Here is a 22,314-nt window from a genome sequence, read left to right on the forward strand (position 1 = left end):
GGTTTAGGAGCAGGTTTATGGACAGAGTGACGTTGTCAGGGCCTCAGTCTACTCCATCAGACCCCAACCCTCTTCTCCCTAAGCAGAGTCTGCTTGTGCTGAGCTCAGCTTGTAAGAGTCTTTCCTTTGGTGCCTTTGCACTCTACCTAGAACTGTGATCTACAGCTTCTTTCATAACGTTAATGTTCCCCTGCCTGAACTGTAATGACGGTAATTAGTTATCTGCATGTCAGCTGGAAAAAAGACACCCTAGGGGGTGGCATTTTTCAGCAACGTTATAAATCTCCAGTCAATGAAATACCAAATTTGCATGAAGCCATATGCTCAACTTTTGCTTAGTTTTGAGAAGCCAGTCTGTGATCTTCTTACATGGCCCATTCTCTCCAGGGGCCAGATGTGCTTAGTGATGCTCCTTTGTCTTAGTGGTGGTGAGTGGAAGGGGTAGGGCTATAGCTGTGGGCAAAAGAGAGTAAGTAGAGTAATCAGGACTACTAAATGCTCCCGCCACGCTCTCTGGGTCAGACAGAATCAGCCAGCAGAGGGCATCTTTAACTCTCGGCTTGAGCAGCATGCACAACCAAGTATTCATCAGACATCCCCGTGTTTAGGGGAGTGCTCTAGGATCATCTAGTCCAGCTCTTTCTGTTTATGAATGAGGAATTCAAGGCCTCCAACTACTAACTCTTTAAACAGGAATGCAAACTTGTTAGCTAACCCTTTGTTCTCCAAATACTTATTTTCAGGTCAATCAGACATTTACAAGAAGCATCAGCAACAGATGGCAAAGGTAAGTCTCTTTTGTTCCATCTGCCCTGCTCAACCCTCCCCACACACTCCATGTCCAGGCACTGCTGAGAGGGCCAAGGGGAACCTCAAGATACTGTCTTTCTGAGATTGTACCTGGGGGATCTGGGGCTGCCTCGTAACAACAGCCAGGGCTGTTTTGGTGGAGGAAAAGTTTAAGCATTACAGAGACCTTATGTCTAAGGAAGCTTGGGGGGCTATGGATGCTTATTAAGATGATTCATTTTGTCTTTACTCGTGAGTGTGATTTCACCTTCTCCAAACTGAGTCAGGAGGAGAAGCTCTGGTCTTGGAAGGACAGATCACACTTCCCTGCGAGAACAGGAGGTATTCTGGATTGGGAATGGCTATGTGCAAAGCATCCCTTCCTGCTGATCTAACACACTTTCAAAATAGATGTGTCAACATTAAAGGGGGGACTGAAGCCACAAAGAAACTTTAGAACCTCTGGTTTTTAAGTGTTTGTGTCATAACCTTTTTGCTTTTATGTTTTAAAGCATCCCACTGTGGTAGCTCATTAAAAAATACATATTCTATTTTATTTTAATGATAGAGAAAGAAAAAAAGAGAAAGAATAGAGCACTGCTCAGCTCTGCCTTATAGTGGTGCTGGAGATTGAACCTGGGACCTCAGAGTCTCAGGCATGTATCTTTTGCAAAACTATTAGACTTGTCTCCCCAGCCTAATTCTTTGCTTCTTGGTTGTTCTAGCCATGCTGCCTGCGTCAGACATAAAACCATAAAAACCGTATTTGTGTTCTGGGTTATTTGAATAATGCCCTAACTGTAGGTTGCCATGGCAGGAAGGGCCATTTCAGAGCATGTGGACTCAAGAAGTAGTACTTCAGAGGAAGAGACTACCTCTAGATCCAGGAGTTAAATGCCCGGTACTAGTGATATTCTTCTTCTTTCCATCTTCCACCACCTCCTGCTGCTGCTTCCCCTTCTTCTTGCCCTTCTTCTCCTTTCCCCTCCCCTTCCTCCTCCCCCCATCTCCTCCCCCCTCCCCCCATCTCCCCCCCTCCTACTTCTCCTCCTTCAGAGCACTGCTCAGCTCTGGCTTATGGTGGTGGTGCTGAGGATTGAACCTGGGATCTTTGGTGCCTCAGGCATGAAAGGCTTTTTGCATAACCATTAAGCTATCTCCCTAGCCCACAATATTCTTCAAGATTTATTTATTTTTAATGAGAACAGGAGACACCCGAGCACCTTCTGGTATATGTGGTACCAGGGATCAAACTCAGTGCCTCATATATGCAAATCCTGTACTCTGCCTACTGAAGCACCTTGCAGCTGCCAAATGATACTCTTAGAAGTCAGTTATTCAGGGGTTGGGCAGTATCACAGCGGGTTAAGTGCATTTGGCATGAAGCGCAAGGACCAGTGTAAGGATCCTGGTTTGAGTCCTGGCTCCCCACCTGCAGGGGAGTCACCTCACAAGCAGTGAAGCAGGTCTGCAGGTGTCTCTCTTTCTCTCCCCCTCTCTGTCTTCCCCTCCTCTTTTCATTTCTCTCTGTCCTATCCAACAACAACATCAACAACAACAACAATAACTACAACAATAAAAAAGCAACGGCAACAAAAGGGAAAATAATAAAAAATTTTTTTAAAGTAGATTATTCACTTATTGTTAACAGTTTTATTGATAACATAGATTCATTTGGGAAATAGTAGGTACATATCTTATTTCACACATGACATATAATTAATGTCATACTGTTTTCTTTAAATTGAATTAAACCTGACTTAGAGGCTTCATACTAATGGCAGACAAGATTCTAGAGTCCGTATTTAAGAGGACAGTGTCGAGTGAGTGTGTGTGTGTGGGGGGGTCGGGTGTGTGTCTTTGGTAGTCACCATGAGAGTCTTGCTTTGGGCAGTCTGGTGTGTGAGAATCTGGCCTAGACTAACCCCTTAGTGTCAGAATCCAGATTCTCAGGGCCACCATTTAGTTTCTCAGTGGCCATAGACCCCAGTGGCAGAAATGTGCCAGATCTTATTTTCTTTCTTGGCTTAGGAAATGGCTTTTTGTTTGTTTTCTTCTCTGTCTCCTCAAAGGCATTGGATTTCCTTCTCTCTCTGGAATGCCCTTTGGGATAAATTCTTTTTACTGACTGTAAGATGGAATGTTGTCTACAGACAGCTTTTGCTTTTTTTTTTTTTTTAAATATATATGTATTTTCCCTTTTGTTGCCCTTGTTGTTTAACATTGTTGTGGTTATTGATGTCGTTATTGTTGGATAGGACAGAGAGAAGTGGAGAGAGGAGGGGAAGACAGAGAGGGGAGAGAAAGATAGACACCTGCAGACCTGCTTCACCGCCTGTGAAGTGACCCCCCCCCCCCTGCAGGTGGGGAGCCGGGGGCTTGAACTGGGATCCTTACACTGGTCCTTGCGCTTGTGCCATGTGCGCTTAACCTGCTGCGCCACTGCCTGACTCCCAGCTTTTGCTTTTATCCTAACTACACAGCCTTCCTCTGAACCAGCAATCAGAGAGCCTGCCTGCCTTCTTGGATTGGAGTAGAGAAAATTTTAAAAAATTTAACACATATTATAATTGTAACAAGCACTCTGCCACAAACAGTAAATCCAAAGTAGAAAACTAGAAGATACACATTTTTGGAATAATTATTGTTTGGGGATTATTCATCTTTTTTTTTTTCTACTTCAAGTCATATTATATAAAACAAAGTTTTAAGGGGCTGAGTGTGCATGTGGACCTGGCTTCAAACCCTGAAGCACTGCAGGGGAAGGGCTTCTTGAGCGGTGAAACAGTACTGTAGGTGTCTCTCTGTCTCTCCCTTTCTATTTTCCCCTCCCCTTTTGATTTCTCTCTGTCTCTATCCACTAGATAAATAAAATATTAAAAATATGCCAAAATTTTTTTTTATAACTTACTAATTTTTTAAAGCTTAATGGATACTTCTTGCTCATTTTAATAGGCTGAGATGAGACATTTTAACTTTCTCATCTTTGTATACTTTGATATTTCTAGATTTGTTTTCTGACTAACTGCCTGAAAATATTCAAAATTCCTAAGGATAGGGCTGGTAAGATAACTCACGTGGGCAGTGCACTTTGTCATGTATGCAAGGCCAGGATCCCTGACTGCACTGGAGAGCTTCAGCACTCTGGTATCTTTCCCCTTCTCTCTGTCTTCTCTTTCAATCTGAAAGAAATCAGCAATGAAAAAATAATACTGATGGGGACAGGTGGTGGTGCGCCTGGTTGAGTGCACATGCTACAATGCGCGAAAACACAGATTTGAGCCCCCAGTCCCCACCTGCAGGGGGACTTTGCAAGTGGTGAAATTGTGCTGCAAGTGTCTCTCTCCCTCTCTATCACCCCCTTCCCTCTTTTATTTCTGGCTATCTCTATTCAATAAATAAATAAAGATAACAAAAAATAAAAAATAATGCTAATGAATTCCCCTCTAACCTTCTGACTGCCTCTCCACCTTTTGCCAGTAGTGAAGAAAACCTGTAGGGTTTGAATGCTTTTGTTAAGGCCTGAGCCACACAAGCAGTTTCTTGCTTTCTCCACCAGATGACAGCATGGGACCTACAGAGAGTGAGCATGCCAGCAGGAAGCCACGTCAGCACCCAGGGCTCATTCTGGGCTCTCGGGATGATACTGCTATGGAAGCACATGTCTCAGCAGATATCACAAACCCTCTGAAAGAGGCACAGAACAAATTAGAGGGGAGATGGTGTGTTCTTGAATCCTGTCTTTCACCGAATTGATCTTGACTGTGGGTTGCCTGTGAGCTGATCTACAAAAGCATATTTCATTCTGTACTTTGAGAAGTGGCTATGGTGATGATATAGGTCAAGGCAGCCATGTTCCATGGCTAAAGTCTCCCCCACAGAGAACTCTCAGGAACAGCAGGCCGATTTCAGGTGCGACTGCATGTCACTGTGCCCTTGCCCTTCTTGTTCACTCCAGGTCAGAATCAGGCAGTGCAGGGAAGCTGGAGTGCGCACACTGCTGACCTCCTGTACCAGGATCTGTGACTGATCCTCTGCTCCTCTCTCCTCCGCCCACAGTTCCCTGGATCTAGCCTATCCCACAGCTAAGTGAAGCCATGCTCAATAATGCCTCCTATTGGATTTGGGAACATTTTGCTGGATGGAGCCTGAAATTTCTTTTTTCAGGCTCATTATCCTACTAATTCACTGCATGACCTTGACAATGACTTAGGCATAACAATCTAAGTTTTAAGTGCAGTCCAGGCTGGCTGACTGTGAGTAGGGGAATGTTTGTAGTTTTTCTCCCTGCATTTGGGATTGTGTTTGAGATTTGATTGCTTCTTTGTCTCTGGATTCCTGATGACTAGACCTGGGGGCAGTAAAAGGAAGACATGATAGAGGAGCTGCCCACTTCCTGTAAGCCATGCCTTGCTCTCTTCTGCCGCACACTGTGGCTTTTCTCTAATCGTGTGTCATCCAGAGCCACTGCTGTGCTGCATCCTTTGAGAAGAAGCTTAATTGAGTCTTGCATAGACACACCAGCTCAAGTTACGCTGTGCGTTGTCTGCCAAGATTTGCTGACTGTCCCTGCCCTGGAGCCTGCATCCCTGTTTCCTCCTTCCTCTTCAGAGTGACTGCCTTGGAGGGCTAACTTGGTAGTATACACCGTGCACTTAATTAAGTCATTGCTTCTGAATCATCTTTCTTCCCCCTTGTATTTTTGAGAATACGGAGGAAGTATTCCAATGTACATCTTTTAAAAAAATATTTATTTATTTATTTATTCCCTTTTGTTGCTCTTGTTGTTTTATTGTTGTAGTTGTTGTTATTGATGTCCTCGTTGTTGGATAGGACAGAGAGAAATGGAGAGAGAAGGGGAAGATAGAGAGGGGAAGAGAAAGATGGACACCTGCAGACCTACTTCATCACCTGTGAAGTGAGCCCCCTGCAGGTGGGGAGCCTGGGGGGGGGTGGAGCCAGGGCCTTGAACCGGGATCCTTACACCGGTCCTTGCACTTTGTGCCACGTGCGCTTAACCTGCTGCGCTACTGCCTGACTCCTTCCAACGCACATCTTTTTATATGAACATCAAAAGCATTAGGACACATGGCTATGGGCCAATTGCAGGGCTTAAGGAAGAATGCTTCATTCTGAGTGCTATCAGACTCTGGAAATAGCTGTGACCAGGAGAGGCATCTGGCAGAACAGCAGATTCTTAAGAGGGTCCTTAGGGTCAAAACTGTTTTCATTAATAAGACACTACCAGGGAGTCGGGCGGTAGTGCAGCGGGTTATGTGCATGTGGCGCGAGGCACAAGGACTGGTATAAGGATCCCGGTTCGAGCCCCCAGCTCCCCACCTGCAGGGTGAAGCAGGTCTGCAGGTGTCTGTCTTGTCTTCCCCTCCTCTCTCCATTTCTCTCTGTCCTATCCAACAACAACAACAATAATAACTACAACAATAAAACAAGGGAATAAGTAAATAAATATAAAAAAATAAGACTACCAGTTAGTTATTTTCACTATCGGTACATGCACTAATGTTGCAAAAGCACAGGCCGGTGGAAAACGAGAGAGAGTGAGAGAAGACCGTAGCACTAAAGCTTTCCTCAGTGTAGGTAGTCAGGCTTGAACCTGGGTTGTGCACATGGTAAAGCAGCGCAGTATCTAAGTGAGCTGTTTTTTTTTTTTTAATATTTATTCCCTTTTGTTGCCCTTGCTGTTGTATTGTTGAAGTCATTATTGATATCGTTGTTGTTGGATAGGACAGAGAGAAATGGAGAGCGGAGGGGAAGACAGAGAGGTCTAAGTGAGGTTTTTTTTTTTTTTTTTTTTTTTTTTTTTATAACCAGAGCACTGTTCAGCTCTGGCTTATGGTGGTGTGGGGTATTGAACCTGGGACTTTGGAGCCTCAGGCATGAGAGTCTGTTTGCATAATCATTATGCTATCTACCCTCCACCCCTAAGTGAGCTGTTTTATTGGTCCACCATTCATTCTTATTTTTGCCTTCACGGTTATCACTCAGGCTTGGTGCTGGCATTAGGAATCCACTGCTCTTGGTGGACATTTTTTCCACTTTATTGGATAGGACGGCGGGGGGGGGGGGATGAGAGGGAAAGGGGAGATAGAGGGAGAAAGAGACACCTACAGACCTGCTTCAACACTTGTGAGGCCTCCCTCCTGCAGGTGGGGCTTGAACCGGGATCCTAGCACTTTGTACTGTGTGCTTAACCTGGTGCGCCACTGCCCATCCTCCCACCATTCATTCTTCACAACAACTGCCTGCAGAGGTTAAAAAGGCTGAGTGTCATTGAGGAAATAGCAAAAAATGTTAATGTCAGTAAAGCCAGGCCTGGAATGTCTGTCCTATAACATCCCAATGAGATGACAAAGGTGATTGAAAGCTTCTGTGAAGAAAGCATTTGCACAGTTGTTTGGGTTACAGGCTGAGCCAGCCTTTCTCCCAAGGAACACTGTTACTATTAGAAAGCCTAGTGACAGTCCAGCCCTGATTACTCATAGTGATCTTTTGACATAAAAGTCATAAAATAAACAACATAAACGTGACTTACTTTTAGTGGAAGACCACTAAAAGTATTTGTTGCTAGTTACCTAATTGTCAGCCTAAGAGCAAAATTTAATTTAGGGAAACTTGTATCTGTCACAGTGATGACAAGACACTTTTTTCAAAAGACTTCTGGTATGGGCAGAGACGACTTAACAAATGTTTATGGTGATATATTTCAGTACTGGAAAGATCTTCAGTTACTAAAGCCGCATCTTCCCCGCAATGAGTGCGTGGTGTCAGTCATGAACGAGGCAAAGACTCATTCAGAATTTGGCTTGGGGGCGCTGCTGAGCGGTGTCAATGCATGCAGGAAGCCTGAGTCATTCCCTGCTGCTACGGAAAATCAAGCTTGCCCACTCTGACTGATCTGGACATTTCAGATGGGAGGCAGGGGGTGGCATACCTGGTTGAGCACACATCTTAACCTGCTCAGGGACCCATTTCGAGGCCCTGCTCCCCACCTGCAGGGAGGACACTTCACTTGCAGTGAAGCAGGTCTACTGGTGTTTCTCTTTCTCTCCCTCTTTACTCCCCCCTCCTCTCAGTTCCTCTGTCATATCAAATCAAATAAAATCAGTCAGATAGGTAAGGGCTGGCAAGACAGCTCATCTGGAAGTGGGCCTGCTTCGTCATAAGCACAACTCAGATTTGAGTCCTGCTCCCACTGCACTAGGGGAAGCATTAGCCCCTTGACTCTTTTTTTCCCTTTAATTTATTTACTTTATTTGATTGGACAGAGAAATTGAGAGGAAAGGGGGATAGAGAGGGGAGAGAGATACCTGCAGCACTGCTTTACCACTTGCTAAGTTTTCCTCCTGCAAGTGGGGACCACATGCTTGAACCCAGGCCCTTGTGCATGGTAACACTTAAGCAGGTATGCCACCACCTCCCCACCCCTGAGGGGTGGGGAGTGTTAGTATCTCCCCCTGTCTTTGTACCTATCTGGAGGGGAAAAAGAAAAAAAAATAGTCAACCTGGAATAATGAAACCTTGACAATAACTAAAAATATTCAGATGAGTAAATTGACAGGAGGCAGGCAGGCAGAGATATAAAGATGTATCGATGTTGACTTCTAGCACTCTGTACTAAGCACTTTGGAAAGTTACATAGATAGAATAGTTGCTTTACCTGTATACTGATTTCCAACTTTATGTTTAGTTATTTAGCACCTGTGTTACTGTATGAGGCGTTAGCTTTTGCATCCTTATCTGCTCTAGTATCTTACCGATTGTGAGGAGGTGGTTGGAATCAATGCTTTTCCTTAACAAGCAAGGTGGCTTTTTTTTTTTTTTCATCAAGCCACTTTTACTTGTGATTAGAAGTGATGTGCAGGATTGTAAGATTCCCTGGTATATTTCCACACCACATCTGCCACCAAGGCTCTGTGTATCCACCCTCCCGATGATAACAAGGTGACTTAACATGAATTTCCCTCAGTTTACCAGCAGAGCTTCGAGTCTGCACCTCCACCTGGACTGATGTGTATAAGCACTCCCTTTGACTTCGTTTTTTTTTTCCACTTTCTATTTATTTATTCTTTTATTGGGGGATTAATGTTTTACAGTCAACAGTAAATATAATAGTTTGTACATGCTCAGTTTTCCACATAACAATACAACCCCCAGTAGGTCCTCTGTCATCCTTTTCCAGGACCTGTACTCTCCCCTCTTTGACTTCTTTTGACTCTGCTCCTGGTTATAAGATTATCCAACTTCTATTTTTCACTTTACAAGTAGAAACTAAAGTAATTTCATGCCAGTCAGTGCTATAAACAGTGAGGATTATTTCCCTCCTAAAAGAAAGCGTCTAGAGAGGAAAGGGAGTGAAAGGCAGGAACTTGCTAATGTGGAGCCCAGCAGTCTTCATAGAGCTGGTCTTCCCTATACCACCTAGGTATGGGTATTAGCCACTGATCAGCCACTTTGATTCCTTTTGTGTGTGCATGCTTTTTATTTGTCATTTAAGATAAAAAAAAAATTCTTATAGGGCCGGAATATAGCATGGTGGTCTTGCAAAAGACTTTGATGCCTGAGGCTCTGAAGTTCCTGGTTCAATCCCTGGTGTTAACTTAAGCCAGAGCTGAGCAGTGCTCTGTTAAAAAATAAAGGGGGAGTTGAGCGGTAGTGCAGCGGGTTAAGTGTAGGTGGCACAAAGCCCAAGGACTAGCTTAAGGATTCTGGTTCAAGCCCCCGGCTCCCCACCTGCAGGGGAGTTGCTTCACAAGTGGTGAAGCAGGTCTGCAGGTGTCTATCTCTCCTCCTCTCTGTCTCCCCTCCTCTCTCCATTCATTTCTCTCTGTTCTATCCAACAACAATGACATCATCAACAACAACAATAATAACTACAACAATCAAAGAACCAGGGCAACAAAATGAAATAAATAAATAAATATTAAAAACATCTTTTAAAAAAGAAAGAAAGAGGGATGGGGGAGGAAGAGAGAGAAGGAGAGAGAGAAAAGCTTATAATAAGATTGATAACCCTTAAATATATAAAGATTTTTGAGTTTATTAACCAGAAAGCAAGAACCAGAGCCTTACTCTGGCATGCATGGTGGCAGGGATCAAACTTTGTTCCTCCTGCTTGGAAATGCTGTCTTCTGCCACTACCTCACCTCTCCAGCTACACAGTTCAATGATGTTTAACCAGCAAGTTGTCACGCTTTAGATGTTGGAAATTTATGCTGAATCACTTTTCACATTGGCCCTCAGCAGTTTAAAGATGAAGAATTTCATTCTCTGCATAGTTGTTCTTGTCTTCTACAGCTTTTCCCACAGTTGCTTTGTTAGCACCTTTATGAGAACGATGTATGTGGGTCCTCCTCTCAGGGAGTCCAAAGGGTGGCATCCTGTGTGTGAACTGCTCCCCAGAATAGGTACTTTCAGCCAGTATGATGCAGGTCAGCATGAGGCTTGGCCCTCTCTCTGTGCTTGACCACATGTGGGGCACTGCCTTATCCCCCAGGCAGAGTGAACCTAAGTATAAGCCGATTATGAAAACAAATGCGATGGCAGCTTTTCTGACATCTGCGCTCTGCCATTGCCCTTTTTCCTTGAATTTCTGTGTTTTGACTCAAAATTCTCTCTGGAGCAGGGAGGAAGCAAAGAGAAAGGATAATGGATAGGCGGGGAAGGTTTGAAGCCTGAAGGCTCTCCTTCCTTCCACCTAGGGAAGCATGATTTTGGAAAGGTTTTGCCCTTTAAGTGGTTGCTCTGGGCCTTTGCTTCCACACATCCCATAAGCCATCTAGGACTAACTCCCTAAAATGGATTGCAGGCAGCTCCTGGGCACTGCGTGACATGAGTCCCTGTAGCACAGCTTATGCTCTGCCTTCTGGAGCTGTGCACCATTTCTTTGCTAGTGTGTCGTGGAGGCTTTAAGAGCTTAGTCCTTGGAGGGAGGTGGACTCTCACTGCCGGCTTCTCCACTTAGATGCTATGTGACCTTGGTGAGTAATTTCTTCAGACCTGAGTCTTTCACCTGAGTGGCAGTGGTGACATGTCCCTTTCCTTCAGAGTCTGTGAGGAGGCTCCCAAGAGGCAAAGCAGAAGACGTGCCCAGCTGTGGCTCATGGTCATAACTCAGTAGATGGTGGTTACCTATATCATTCTTGTTATCGTGTCAGAGTTCATCCAGAGACATCTGCTGGGGGGGGGATGTTGACTCCTCCCCTTAAAGCAACTTAATAATAGTTGATAGATTTATAAAATTACAGGGTTATAGTTTTCATTTTTTAATTTTTTTTCTTTATTTATTGGGTAGGGACAGCCAGAAATAGAGAGGGAAGGGGGTGATAGAGAGGGAGAGAGACAGAGACACCTGCAGCCCCGCTTCACCACTTGCAAAGCTTTCCCCCTGCAGGTGGGGACCAGGGACTCAAACCCTGGTCCTTGTGCATTGTAACATGTGCGCTCAACCAGATGCGCTACTACCCGGCTCCAGGGGTATAGTTTCTTTCTTTTTTAAAAAATTTTTAATTTTATTTATTTTCCCTTTTGTTGCCCTTGTTTTTTATTGTTGTAGTTATTGTTGTTATTAATGTCACCATTGTTAGATAGGACAGAGAGAAATGGAGAGAGGAGGGGAAGACAGAGGGGGAGAGAAAGACAGACACCTACAGACCTGCTTCACTGCCTGTGAAGTTACTCCCCTGCAGGTGGGGATCCGGGGGCTCAAACTGGCATCCTTACTCCAGTCCTTGAGCTTTGTGCCACATGCGCTTAACCCGCTGTACTACTGCCTGACTCCTAGGGGTATAGTTTTATATTACACCTGCCACCAAAGTTTTGTGCTTCCCTTGCCCTCTGTCTCAAACGGGCAAAGTCTAGAAGGGGTGACCTTTTGGTGTGTCTGTTTGTTCCTGGGTTGGAGAGAGGACAGCCTTGTCCAGCATTTGAAAGGACTAGAGCACCTCCTATCTCAGTGCACACTCTGTTCTCATCACTAGAAAGCACCTCCCCGCATTCAGGGTCGTGGTCCTATTCCTGAGGGTCACCAAGGCAGGTCAGCCTTGTAGGAGTTCCTAAAGCAAGTATGAGGCTCTCCCTTACTATTCTTCCCCCAGAAGGTGTTCAAAACCTTTTTAATCAGGCCCAACGCCAGAAGAATGTTGGCAGCCTGGGGCTCCAGACTGAAGTAAAGCCATCCAGGTGATTGTGGTGCTTACGTGGGTGAAAATCACCACCACAGTGAAGTCTCTGCCCCTAGAAAGGCCCAGAGAAGGCACACCGCACACATGGAGACAGTGCAGGCGCTGGAATGCAGGGATCCTGCTCCCAGGCGAGCCGTTTTCCCTCTCACCGTGCTCATTCTTTTACCATATTTGCTTTTCCTTGTGGTGCAGTCAGGAATTGCCCGCCCCAGCATGGGGAGTCTTCCCTCCCTAGGGATTCCAGCCTGCAGTAAACCAGTGAGCTGCAGTGCTGGTGATTCCAGGCAAAGTTTTTCTGAGAGGAGAGCAAAGGGAGGGTTGGGATTCCAGACTGGCCCTGCTACTCACTACCCATTCATTGCCTGACACCGGGCACTTGCACCCATCTGGGACTGACTCCTTCCGCTCAGAAGGCTGATTCATCCTATGCAGATGGCAGCACAGCTTCCAGAAGAACCCAGGGCTCTTGGTACAATCCAGACCACCACTGTGCCAGTGCCACTTCCTGGAGTCTGGATCTGACTGCACTTGGCATTGGGCTAATACTGTATAATCCTGATACAATCCTGTCAGATGTTTATTGAGTCTTAACTGTGTTGTTTGTCGTCCGCATACTGTCTCCTTCATTATTACTGCCCTCAATGTAGGAATTGTTATTCTGGCTTTACAAATGAAAAAAAAAAAAAAAACAAAACGGAAGCTCAGAAATTAGGCAATTTCTCTGAGGTCACACAGCCAGTAAATGGCTGTGACAGTTTAAACCCAAGATGTGTGGGGCCAGGAAGTGACTCACTTGGGAGAGCACACACTTTGTCATCACTGAGGACCTAGGTTCAAGCCTCTTGCTTAAAAGCACCATTTGAGGTAGAGGCTTTAGTAGTATGGTGCTGTGGTATTTTCTGTGTCTATCTCTCTGTCTGCCTCTGTCTCTCTCTCTGGGAAAAAAAAAAAAAGTCCACCAGGAGTAGTAGAGTTGTACAGGTGCAAAACCTCAGTGAAAGCGCTGGTGGTAAAAAGAAAAAGAGAGAAAGAGAGGGAGAAGCCAAGATGTACAGATATGCCGGGCCTGCTGTTACCCACTTCTGTGCTTTTTTTCAGAGAGTAAGCGTCCTCCCTGTATTTTTACTTCTGTGTCTGTGGTTAGCACAAGCACAGGGCTCCTGTGGCCTGGGCCCCACAAACAGCAGTCTTCTGAAGGCGTGGCCTCCATGTGATGGAGTCATGTCTGCCACGACTGCTGGGGGTTGGAAACCACCTTGGGCACTGCTTACTGCCCGCGTCTCTTCACAACATATGTCACCCAGCCTGTGTCCTAGGCTGGCAGGCAGTGTGCCTGTGCTGATATTTGATATTTGTTCACTTACCTACATGTGCATTTAGTCTCACCTGACCACCAGCTCGTGGCCTGCCTCCCCTCTCAGTGTCCTGCTGTCTGCCTGGAGGGTGTGACATGGTGGGTGACACCAGGGAGGTCCTGACAGTTTTCCCAGTTGGCTCTCTCCCCCAGCTTCCAGAGCCTTCACCTGGATTCACTCTGGAACCTTCCACCTCACTGCCTGTCTCTCAGACAGACACCCAGACAGATCAGCTGTATTCACGGCTCAGTCAGGCCTCTCTTGACTGTCACTTCTTTTGGGAAGGGGTCCTCTCTTTCCTCTCTGCCTCCTTCTGGGTCGTAGCCTCTTCTTAGCTGAGGGGCTCCCTGTCCTGTCCTGGCACCTTGAGACGCAGGAATCAAAATGTGACACTTCTCCATGGGGCTGCTGGTTGCATCCATCAAGGTTTATCTCCGCTATCCAAATTCTTAGAACTTCATAGACATTTCTGTTGTTTTCATCTCTGCTTGTCGGTGCTGGTTTTCCTCAGATATTCGTAAGCATAAAGAGAATGTTGTGCTGACATTGTAGAACTGTGGGACTTGGGGAGCTGGGGGAGCACGTTTCCCAAAGCTGATAGGCTTTGTGGAGTAGAGTATAGTCCAGCCACTGTCTTTAGAAGCAGATACTCACCAATGAGCACAGGAGTGCTGGCTCATATAAATGTGCAAAGTTTTAAGTCCTTCGGGACTTACTCATCCAACACTGTGTTTCATATCTTGTCCTAAATGAAGATGTTCCCCTTCCCAGGGGAGGAGGAGAAGCTCATGGTCACAGGGAGCACTGGAATATTTTGGGTACTTATCATGAGTAGGTGCATGTCTCAAGGTCCTTGTATTCGTTTGTTTATTTATTCTGAAAGAGATACAGAGAGAGAGGGAGAGAGAGAGACTGAGACCAGAACACTGTTCAGCTCTGGCTTATGGTGGTGCTAGGAATTGAACCTGGGACTTCAGAGCCTCGGGCATGAAAATCTTTGGCAGAACCACTATGTTGTTTCCCCAGCCCCCCTCCTTTCTTTCTGAAACAGCAGCTGCCCTCCAGGCAAAGGCTGCTGTCACTGCTGTGGCCTGGCCCAGGATTAGAGAGAATGAAAAACATCACCAGAACCAGAGAGGGTGCAGATAAGAAAGCTTCTGCTGTTTTGCCTACTTTTAACTTAGCTCCTTCAAAAAGTACATGTGTGCATAATTCCATTGCAGCTCTAGGTGTGAATATTATAGCCCCTCATTTGGGGGAGTCAGGACCCCCCGCCTCCATGAAAATGTCCTGACCTTCCCTTCTTTGAAGCACTCCATCGCTTACTTGATTGCTTAGAGGAGTGTCTTACATACACTATTAGTTGATGATCACCTTGAAGATTAATTTAGGATTCCAGGAATTTCTTTTGGAATCCTAAGCTTGATTGCCCCCACTAATCATGAGCCAGAGAAGGGAGGGAGAGGGAACTCGAACCTTCGCCACCCACAGTCCCATTCTTAAACAGCACCAGTAATTGAATGCTTTTAAGCAAAATTAATTTGCCTCCTGCTGCAAGGTTTATGATGAATGAAAGGCTTTCTAATCGGGGAGGGAGCCAGGCTACCCTCTGTGGTCATCAATATTTCATGGCCAGAGCTGGTGGCAGGAAGCTAGCTGTCCTGATTCCCTGACCTTGAGCCATCGTGAAGGTAGGACAAAGCCAGGCAGGTTGTATTTAAGGGGCTTGTTACAGAGCATTAAGTGAAAACCCGTGTGAAATTTACAGGATGCACCCTGAGTGGAAGACTCCTCCAGGTGGGTTCAGGCCCCATCCTGAGATTGCTCCTCGTCAGGGGGCACCCCGTCACCTGCAGTAGCAGCGACAGTGTTTAATGATGACTTTGGGTGTTTGTGTGGGTGTCCTCCGGATGTGCTTCTGTGGTGTCAGTAACCTCCCAGGATGGCTGGTTCAAAGCTACTCATCGAGGGTGAGGGCTGAGGGAGTGTTGGTTTACGTGGGTACCAGCCTGCACCAGAGCTCTATGGAATCCCACTTCTCCCACGGCTCCTGGATGCTTCCTGGTGATTGAGGGATGTCCTACCAGGCAGCTGCTTTTCCAGAAATACAGGTGTGTGTCTGGATGGTACTCATCTGATTTCACTTGACCTCATGACTACACACAGGTCTGAACGTGACCCATTGAAAAATGAGGAAATGTGCTAATGATCCTTTTGTTTGTTCTTTCTTCTCCCTAGCTGCCATTAACTTAGCAAAACTGAAGCTTTTCAGACATTATTACGTCTTGGTGAGTAAAAAGAAAAATAAAGTTCAGTCTGTAAATAAGATTAAAGGAGTACAACAAGTGAATTTCCAAAGAACTGGTGCTACTTAAAGCGGTGTGGATTTCCTTTTAGAAGTCCAAATATGTCTTACTGTGGAGAATGAAATATTGGAGTTAATTTTTTTTCTCTTTCTTTTTTGTCACCAGGGTTATTGTTGGGGCTCAGTGCCTACACAACTCATCTTGATAATTTTTTTCTTTCTGGTTTTGATAGAGGGTGAGAGAGGTTGTGGGGAAGGGAGAGAGGAGAGACAGCTGCAGCACTGCACCTCTACTTGTGAAGCCTCCCCTCTGTAGGGTGGGGACCAGGTTGCCTTATGGTAGATAGTCTGTGCTTTCAGCCCCTGGAGTTGTTTTAGTTTCAAATGTGGCTTTAAGTACTCAGAAAAGTAATACATGATTTTTTTTTTTTAAATACAAGGAATACTGAAACAATGTAAAAGCCCTTTCTGACCCTGATCTGCTCCAAGCCCCTTGAAGTCAGTGCCATTCACCGTTTAATGGTTATTCCTCTCAGTTCTTCTCTAGGGATATGCTACACACGTAGCTCTTCCTTTGACTTGCTATTTTCATTCACTTACAAAAATGGGATAGTACCTAAAAATAAGACTTTGATGGTCATGAAAAGTCAGTGTAAGCATAGCACCAAATATTTCTGAAACTATGTCAGTTTGGGTCTTCTAGAGTTCTCTCCTTGATTTCTAACAAATCATCATCTATCCATAGTTTTGGTGTTGATTGTCACTTTGGGTCATTCCTTTCCTTTGAGCCTGGCTACCCTGGGCCTGGGGCTAACAAGCAGTCTCTGCTCTAATGTAGCTTGTTGCATTCTGTCACCTTCTCACTTGCTAGAATATTCCATGGTATTGGTATGTCCTCTGGGTATGAACCTTGAGCGTTTACAGCATCTGCTGAAGAGACGGAAAGTCAGCCTTCCCCCCACATGGCTTTATTTTGCTATTATTACTGGGAAACACTCCTCAAAGCCTGGTAAATACTATATAACACACACACACACACACACATCCCTTTGTAGTCTGAAGTCAGTGAGTTATATCTGGCTAGGGCAAGGAAGAGGTCACTGAGGAGCTCAGAGTACACACACCAGTGCTTGTCCTCCCTGTGGATGTGACTGTGGTCACCTAGATACTGAAGAAATCCTTTCAAGTGTTGCTAACATAGTGGCTATTTCTTTGTTGCGTGTATTTACTAGCACTCTATTTTTAAAAATACTTTATTTATTTATTTATTGGATAGAAAAAAAATTTTTTTCCTCTCAATTTCTGAAAGCAAATTTTGAGAATAATTTCTACACTGATTCTATTTTTGTTTGTTTGTTTTTCTTTTTATCCTTCCTGCAGATTGTGTGTTATATATACTTCACCAGGATCATTGCATTTCTCCTCAAACTTGCTGTCCCATTTCAGTGGAAGTGGCTGTACCAGGTATGTGGCTATGGGGGACAGTGCTCCACTGTATGTCTGTGAGTAAAGTCACGGGATATGACTTAAGGTTATCACAGTTTTACCTGGCAGTGACCACTAAGACCTGTCACTTCTGGTCTACATTTAAAACAGTCTGTCTGTTCAGGAGAGCTGTTGATTATATGAGAATGATTGCATTATTGATTTTGGTTTTCAACTTTAAAAGTCTTTGATGAGAAAAGCCTTAGGTGGCAAGAATACGATTTGTCCTTTATAATTAAAACTTGAGTAGGACCTGCTCTTTTCCTTAGGAGAGTTTGGACTCCAGATCTCCTTTCTTTGCCCATTGTCATTACTATTTCATTAGTAATCGTTACAGTAGACTAGAATAGTTCATTTACTAGAATGAACCACCAGATGATTTAGACTTTTTTTTTTTAAGCACTCCTTGGTCCTTAGGCACTATATGAGAGGGAGGGAGAGGGTAGTGTCAGTTTGTTTAGTTTCACTGCTTTCTAAAGAAGTGTTGCTAATTCCTTTCTTTGGTGGGGGGTGGTTTTCACACTTGCAGCTCCTGGATGAAACGGCCACACTGGTATTCTTTGTTCTCACGGGGTATAAATTCCGTCCAGCTTCAGATAACCCCTACCTGCAACTTTCTCAGGAAGAAGATGACTTAGAAATGGAATCTGTGTAAGAAATCTCCCCTTTCCCTCTCCTGCTTTACCCCTGAAAACAGCCCCTGGTGAAAGTGGGCCAGCCGTACTCAAACATTTTGTTGCTTCAGAAGCAGTAAAACTAGGCATCTAATTTTAGTGGAAGGAAATGGACACAATGGACACTCCATCCCCAGGCTCTTACTTCACACACCACCAAGTACGTGTCAGTCTTCTGAGGGAAACACAGCTGCCATCCTCCAAGGGCACTTGAGCCTGCTTTAGCAGCTTGGTGGCAGAAATTCAGGGGCATGCTTGGCCTGTTCCCATTACTAAGGATGGACACCCCGTTTCCTGTGGTCAGCCCACTGGTAGTTTATGTCTGAAAAGAGAGCCAGGACAATTCTTTGTGCACAATTCCCACTCCAGAAACCAGAAATAGGGACAAAGTTAAACTGTGCCCCAATGACATATCTCTATAGATGGGGGGGAGGGAGCTTTTTATAGATGGTGGAAGGGAAAGCAGGAGTGCCATCATATGCATCTTTTAAACATTTTATTATTATTATTATTATTATTATTATTATTATTATTATATTTATTTCCTTTTGTTGCCCTTGTTTTATTGTTGTAGTTATTATCGTTGTTGTTATTGATGTCATCGTTGTTGGATAGGACAGAGAGAAATGGAGAGAGGAGGGGAAGACAGGGGAGAGAAAGACAGATACCTGCAGACCTGCTTCACCGCCTGTGAAGTGACTCCTCTGCAGGTGGGGAGCTGGGGGCTCGAACCGGGATCCTTAGTCCTGTCCTTGCGCTTTGCGCCACATGCACTTAACCTGCTGTAATACCGCCTGACTCCCTCAGATGCATCTTTTATTTAAGAAGCATAAGAATTCAAGCCAACTGGTTGAAAATGTACAGATTTGAGTCATCCTGGTAGGCAGCCCCATCAGGTCACCAGAGTCACAGTATACATTCAGGCCTTTGTTGGGAAGTCCGCCACCTCTTCCATTCACAGTTTAGAAGACTGGGGCAGGCAGCCGGGATCTGGCTGGTCGGTTACTGCATCTCCTGGGCGTTCTCCCCAGTGGTGGCCACGTTCTTGCTATCAACCATCATCTAGAAGCACAGGAGCATCATGAAGGTGCTTTTGCCTTATCTCAACATTTTTTAGAATTATGTTTCGGTTTTGGATTCTCTCTGAGAGTATCTGATGGCAGTGGTAACTATTCTAGCAAATGCATCTCTGTGTGTTAAAAGGGGGGTGGGGAGGGAACATGGTTCACCAGTCTAGTGGAAACCAGAGAGCTTGTTCTTCCTTCTGCAAGATTTGAGAAAGTTTTGGGCTGTCCATGTTAAGGAGAAGCATATTTTAACTGTCCTGTGTTTTCAGTGGTGGGGTGACATGAGCTTCTGAGGCAAGAAGACTACAAATGTGACACTAGGAGAGAGGACTTTTTAATTTCTGAGTGGGGGATATTTTTGGTGAGCTCTCCTTCCAATGAGTTTTTCCTAGTTAGCTTGTGAAAAAGAAGTTTAGAGACTGATTGAAGGCAGATGCACTTAAATCAGCATGCAAATTGTTCTGAGGTTTCTCTTTGGTCAGGATTCCCCTGTTGAGAAAGTTCTGTAAATTTGTACAACATGACAGTCAAGCAGACCCACAAGGTCTTTGTCATCTATCTGCAATCCAAGTTCACCTGCAGGTGAGCCTTGTGGTTCATCACAGCTTCTGGAGGCACCTGCCACACCCTGGTCTGTGCTGTTCCTGGGTGGTACTTCTTAAGCACCCCAGAAAAAGTGCAGGCCAGAGATCACCAGAGCCTTCATCTGTGTTTTCTGGACAGTCAGAAACTATTCATCATCCACTTTGGATGGCATTTCATGAACAATGAAGCAGTGTCTGATTCCTGCCACAGAACATCACAAACCCACTCTCTTCTAACAGTTCTTTTCCAGTGGGGCCAGGAGCTGCTCACCTAGTAGAATGCATACCTTACTATGGGCAGAGCCCAGGGTTCAAGTCCCAGCATCCCACAGATCACTTGTGGCACTGGGAGAAGATTCACGGGGGACGGGGGCAGTGCTGAATCTTTCCTGCTCTTTGTGTATCTCTTTTTCCTTTTCTTTTCTTTTCTTTTCTTTTCTTTTCTTTTCTTTTCTTTTCTTTCTTTCTTTTTTTTTTGCCTCCAGGGTTATTGCTGGGCTCGGTGCCTGCACCATGAATCCACTGCTCCTGGAGGCCATTTTTCCCCTTTTGTTGTCCTTGTTATTGTAGCCTTGTTGTGGTTATTGTTGCTGTTGATGTTGTTCGTTATTGGATAGGACAGAGAGAAATAGAGGAGGGGAAGACAGAGAGGAAGATAGGCACCTGCATACCTGCTTCACCGCCCGTAAAGCAACTCCCCTACAGGTGGGGATCCTGGGGCTGGAACAGGAATCCTTCCGCTGGTCCCTGCGCTTTGCGCCATGCACACCCAACCTGCTGCACTACCGCCCAACCCCCATGTATCTTCTTTCGGTCTGAAATAAAGAGACTGGAAGGTCTGCCCAGAGCAGTGGACTCAAGCATGTGGGGGTGGACAAGTCGTAGCTACTGGCAGCCATGAACTCTGCCTTTATTGACAGTGAGTTTCCGAGCTTCACTTTCAGTGGTTCTCACCTCCTTTATCAGAAGCTGAGCTCTTGAGGGTGTGATGCATGTGGAAAGCAAGTCCCAGAACAGAGCTGTGGTCACCTCACCCTCCACTCCAAGTGCTGGGATAGAGTGTGTCTGCCCTTCTTGGGCCCTCGCTCCCACTTGGTGCCAGGGCTCAAACTCAAGCTCATATGCATGTGTGTCTCTGCCTGGTGAACTATATCTCCACTCTTATTTCTGTTTGATGAGAGTGAGGAAAGACCAGAGCTCCACTCCATCATTTTAGGTGGTACTGAGGATCAAGAGCATGCAAGGAAACTGTGCTCTACCACTGAGCAGCCTCCCTGGTCCCAGGCACGATAGACAGAAGGAGCCCTGTGTCCACAGCTCCCTTCCTCACTGCCTATGTTCACACAGGCCTTTTTGGATGTAAGCACAGACTCAGAGCTCTGCATGCAAAAGAGGAGCCATTGCTTTTTGTTTGTTTGTTTGTTTGCCACCAGGGTTACTGGGGCTCGGTGCCTACACTACGAATCCACTGCTCCTGGAGGCTTTTTTCCCCCTTTATTTTATTTTCCTTTTTTGTTTGTTTGTTTTATTTTGTTTTGCTGTAATTTTTTATTTTCTTTAATTATTAATTTAATAGAGATATCCAAAAATCAAGAGGGAAGGGAATGATAGGGATAGAGACAGAGAGACACCTGCACCAATGCTTCACCACTCGCAGAGCTTTTCCCCTGCAGGTGGGGTCCAGAGGCTCGAACCTGAGTCCTTGTGCATTGTAGTACACTCAACCAGGTACGCCACCATATGGCCCCGCTCTTGTTTTTTTATCGTTGTGGTTATTGTTGTTGATGTCATTGTTGTTGGATAGGACAGAGAAATGGAGAGAGGAGGGGAAGACAAAGAGGAGGAGAGAAAGATAGACACCTGCAGACCTGCTTCACCACCTGTGAAGCGATTCCCCTGCAGGTGGGGAGCCGGGGGCTCGAACCGGGATCCTTATGCCGGTCTTTTCGCTTTGCGCCACCTGCTCTTAACCCACTGTGCTACAGCCGGACTCCCCCTTCTCCCTCTTTATCCCAGAGCCTGTCTCCCTCCCTCGTCTATTCTCAGTGACTTCCAGAAACCCTTGCCGAGGGTTTTCAGAGTTAAGTTCCCAGGTCCTACCCCTGGAGATGGGATTTGGAGCATATGGGCTCCAGTATCGCTGTGCCCATATACTCCCCAGGGCATTCTGAGCTGGAACGTGTGCTAGGTCCCCTAGTGTAAGAACCAAACTCCAGCTGCAGATACCAGGCGGGCAGACACACCCCTACCCCCACCTTGGCTCTCTTGGCCATGACAGAGCACTCTCCACCCACACCAGGGACTTCTTTTATTTCCTCCATGCCTTTGCTGTTAGATTTCTTTGCAGAAGCTCCTGCCCCTTTGTCTTGTCCCTTGTCGTTCAGTATAACCTTCAAGGGGCTGGGTGGTGGCACACCCGGCTTGAATGCACACATTGGTATGTTCAAGGATCTAGGTTAAAACCCCTGACCCTCACCTGCAGGGGGGAGCTTCACAAGAAGTCAGCCCTCTCTCCTCTTATCCCTCTCAATATCTGTCTCTATCCAATAAAATAAATAAATAGGAAAAAATAAATAGCCTTCAAGGCTCCCCCCAGTTCTTAAGCAGAGTGATTCTTCCTACCCTAAGCCATCATCAGGCCTGCTCCCTAGCATTCCTGTCTATGACATGGCTTTGTAGGCTGAGCTGGAACACCAGACTCTCTTAGAGCACCTACTCCAGCCCTGTCATTCTCTCGAGCATGGCACCTGTCATTGGATTCAGCTGTGTGAGATCCGGTGGGAAGAAGAGTCATACTGTATTTTGCTATGCAAAAACACATCATGACTTGTCCAGCAAGCCAGTATGATAGCTG

At 45.6% G+C, this 22,314-nt stretch overlaps 1 protein-coding gene across 4 annotated transcripts in view; it reads left to right on the forward strand.

The window, feature by feature from the left end:
- Nucleotides 1–22,314, forward strand: part of GPR107 (G protein-coupled receptor 107) — a 352,434-nt gene that overhangs the window by 323,173 nt on the left and 6,947 nt on the right. For 3 of the 4 annotated variants that reach the window (XM_060200343.1, XM_060200340.1, XM_016189973.2), the window contains 4 exons: nucleotides 744–787; nucleotides 15,584–15,633; nucleotides 17,031–17,114; nucleotides 17,665–17,786. In XM_060200343.1, the coding sequence (XP_060056326.1) occupies nucleotides 744–787; nucleotides 15,584–15,633; nucleotides 17,031–17,114; nucleotides 17,665–17,786 (300 nt within the window). Of the gene's footprint in view, nucleotides 1–743; nucleotides 788–15,583; nucleotides 15,634–17,030; nucleotides 17,115–17,664; nucleotides 17,787–21,133; nucleotides 21,189–22,314 lie in introns of all 4 variants that reach the window. The other variant, XM_060200341.1, reaches the window with a different exon arrangement.

The sequence above is a fragment of the Erinaceus europaeus genome, chromosome 10 (genome assembly GCF_950295315.1).
Source record: "Erinaceus europaeus chromosome 10, mEriEur2.1, whole genome shotgun sequence".
Lineage (NCBI taxonomy): Eukaryota > Metazoa > Chordata > Mammalia > Eulipotyphla > Erinaceidae > Erinaceus > Erinaceus europaeus.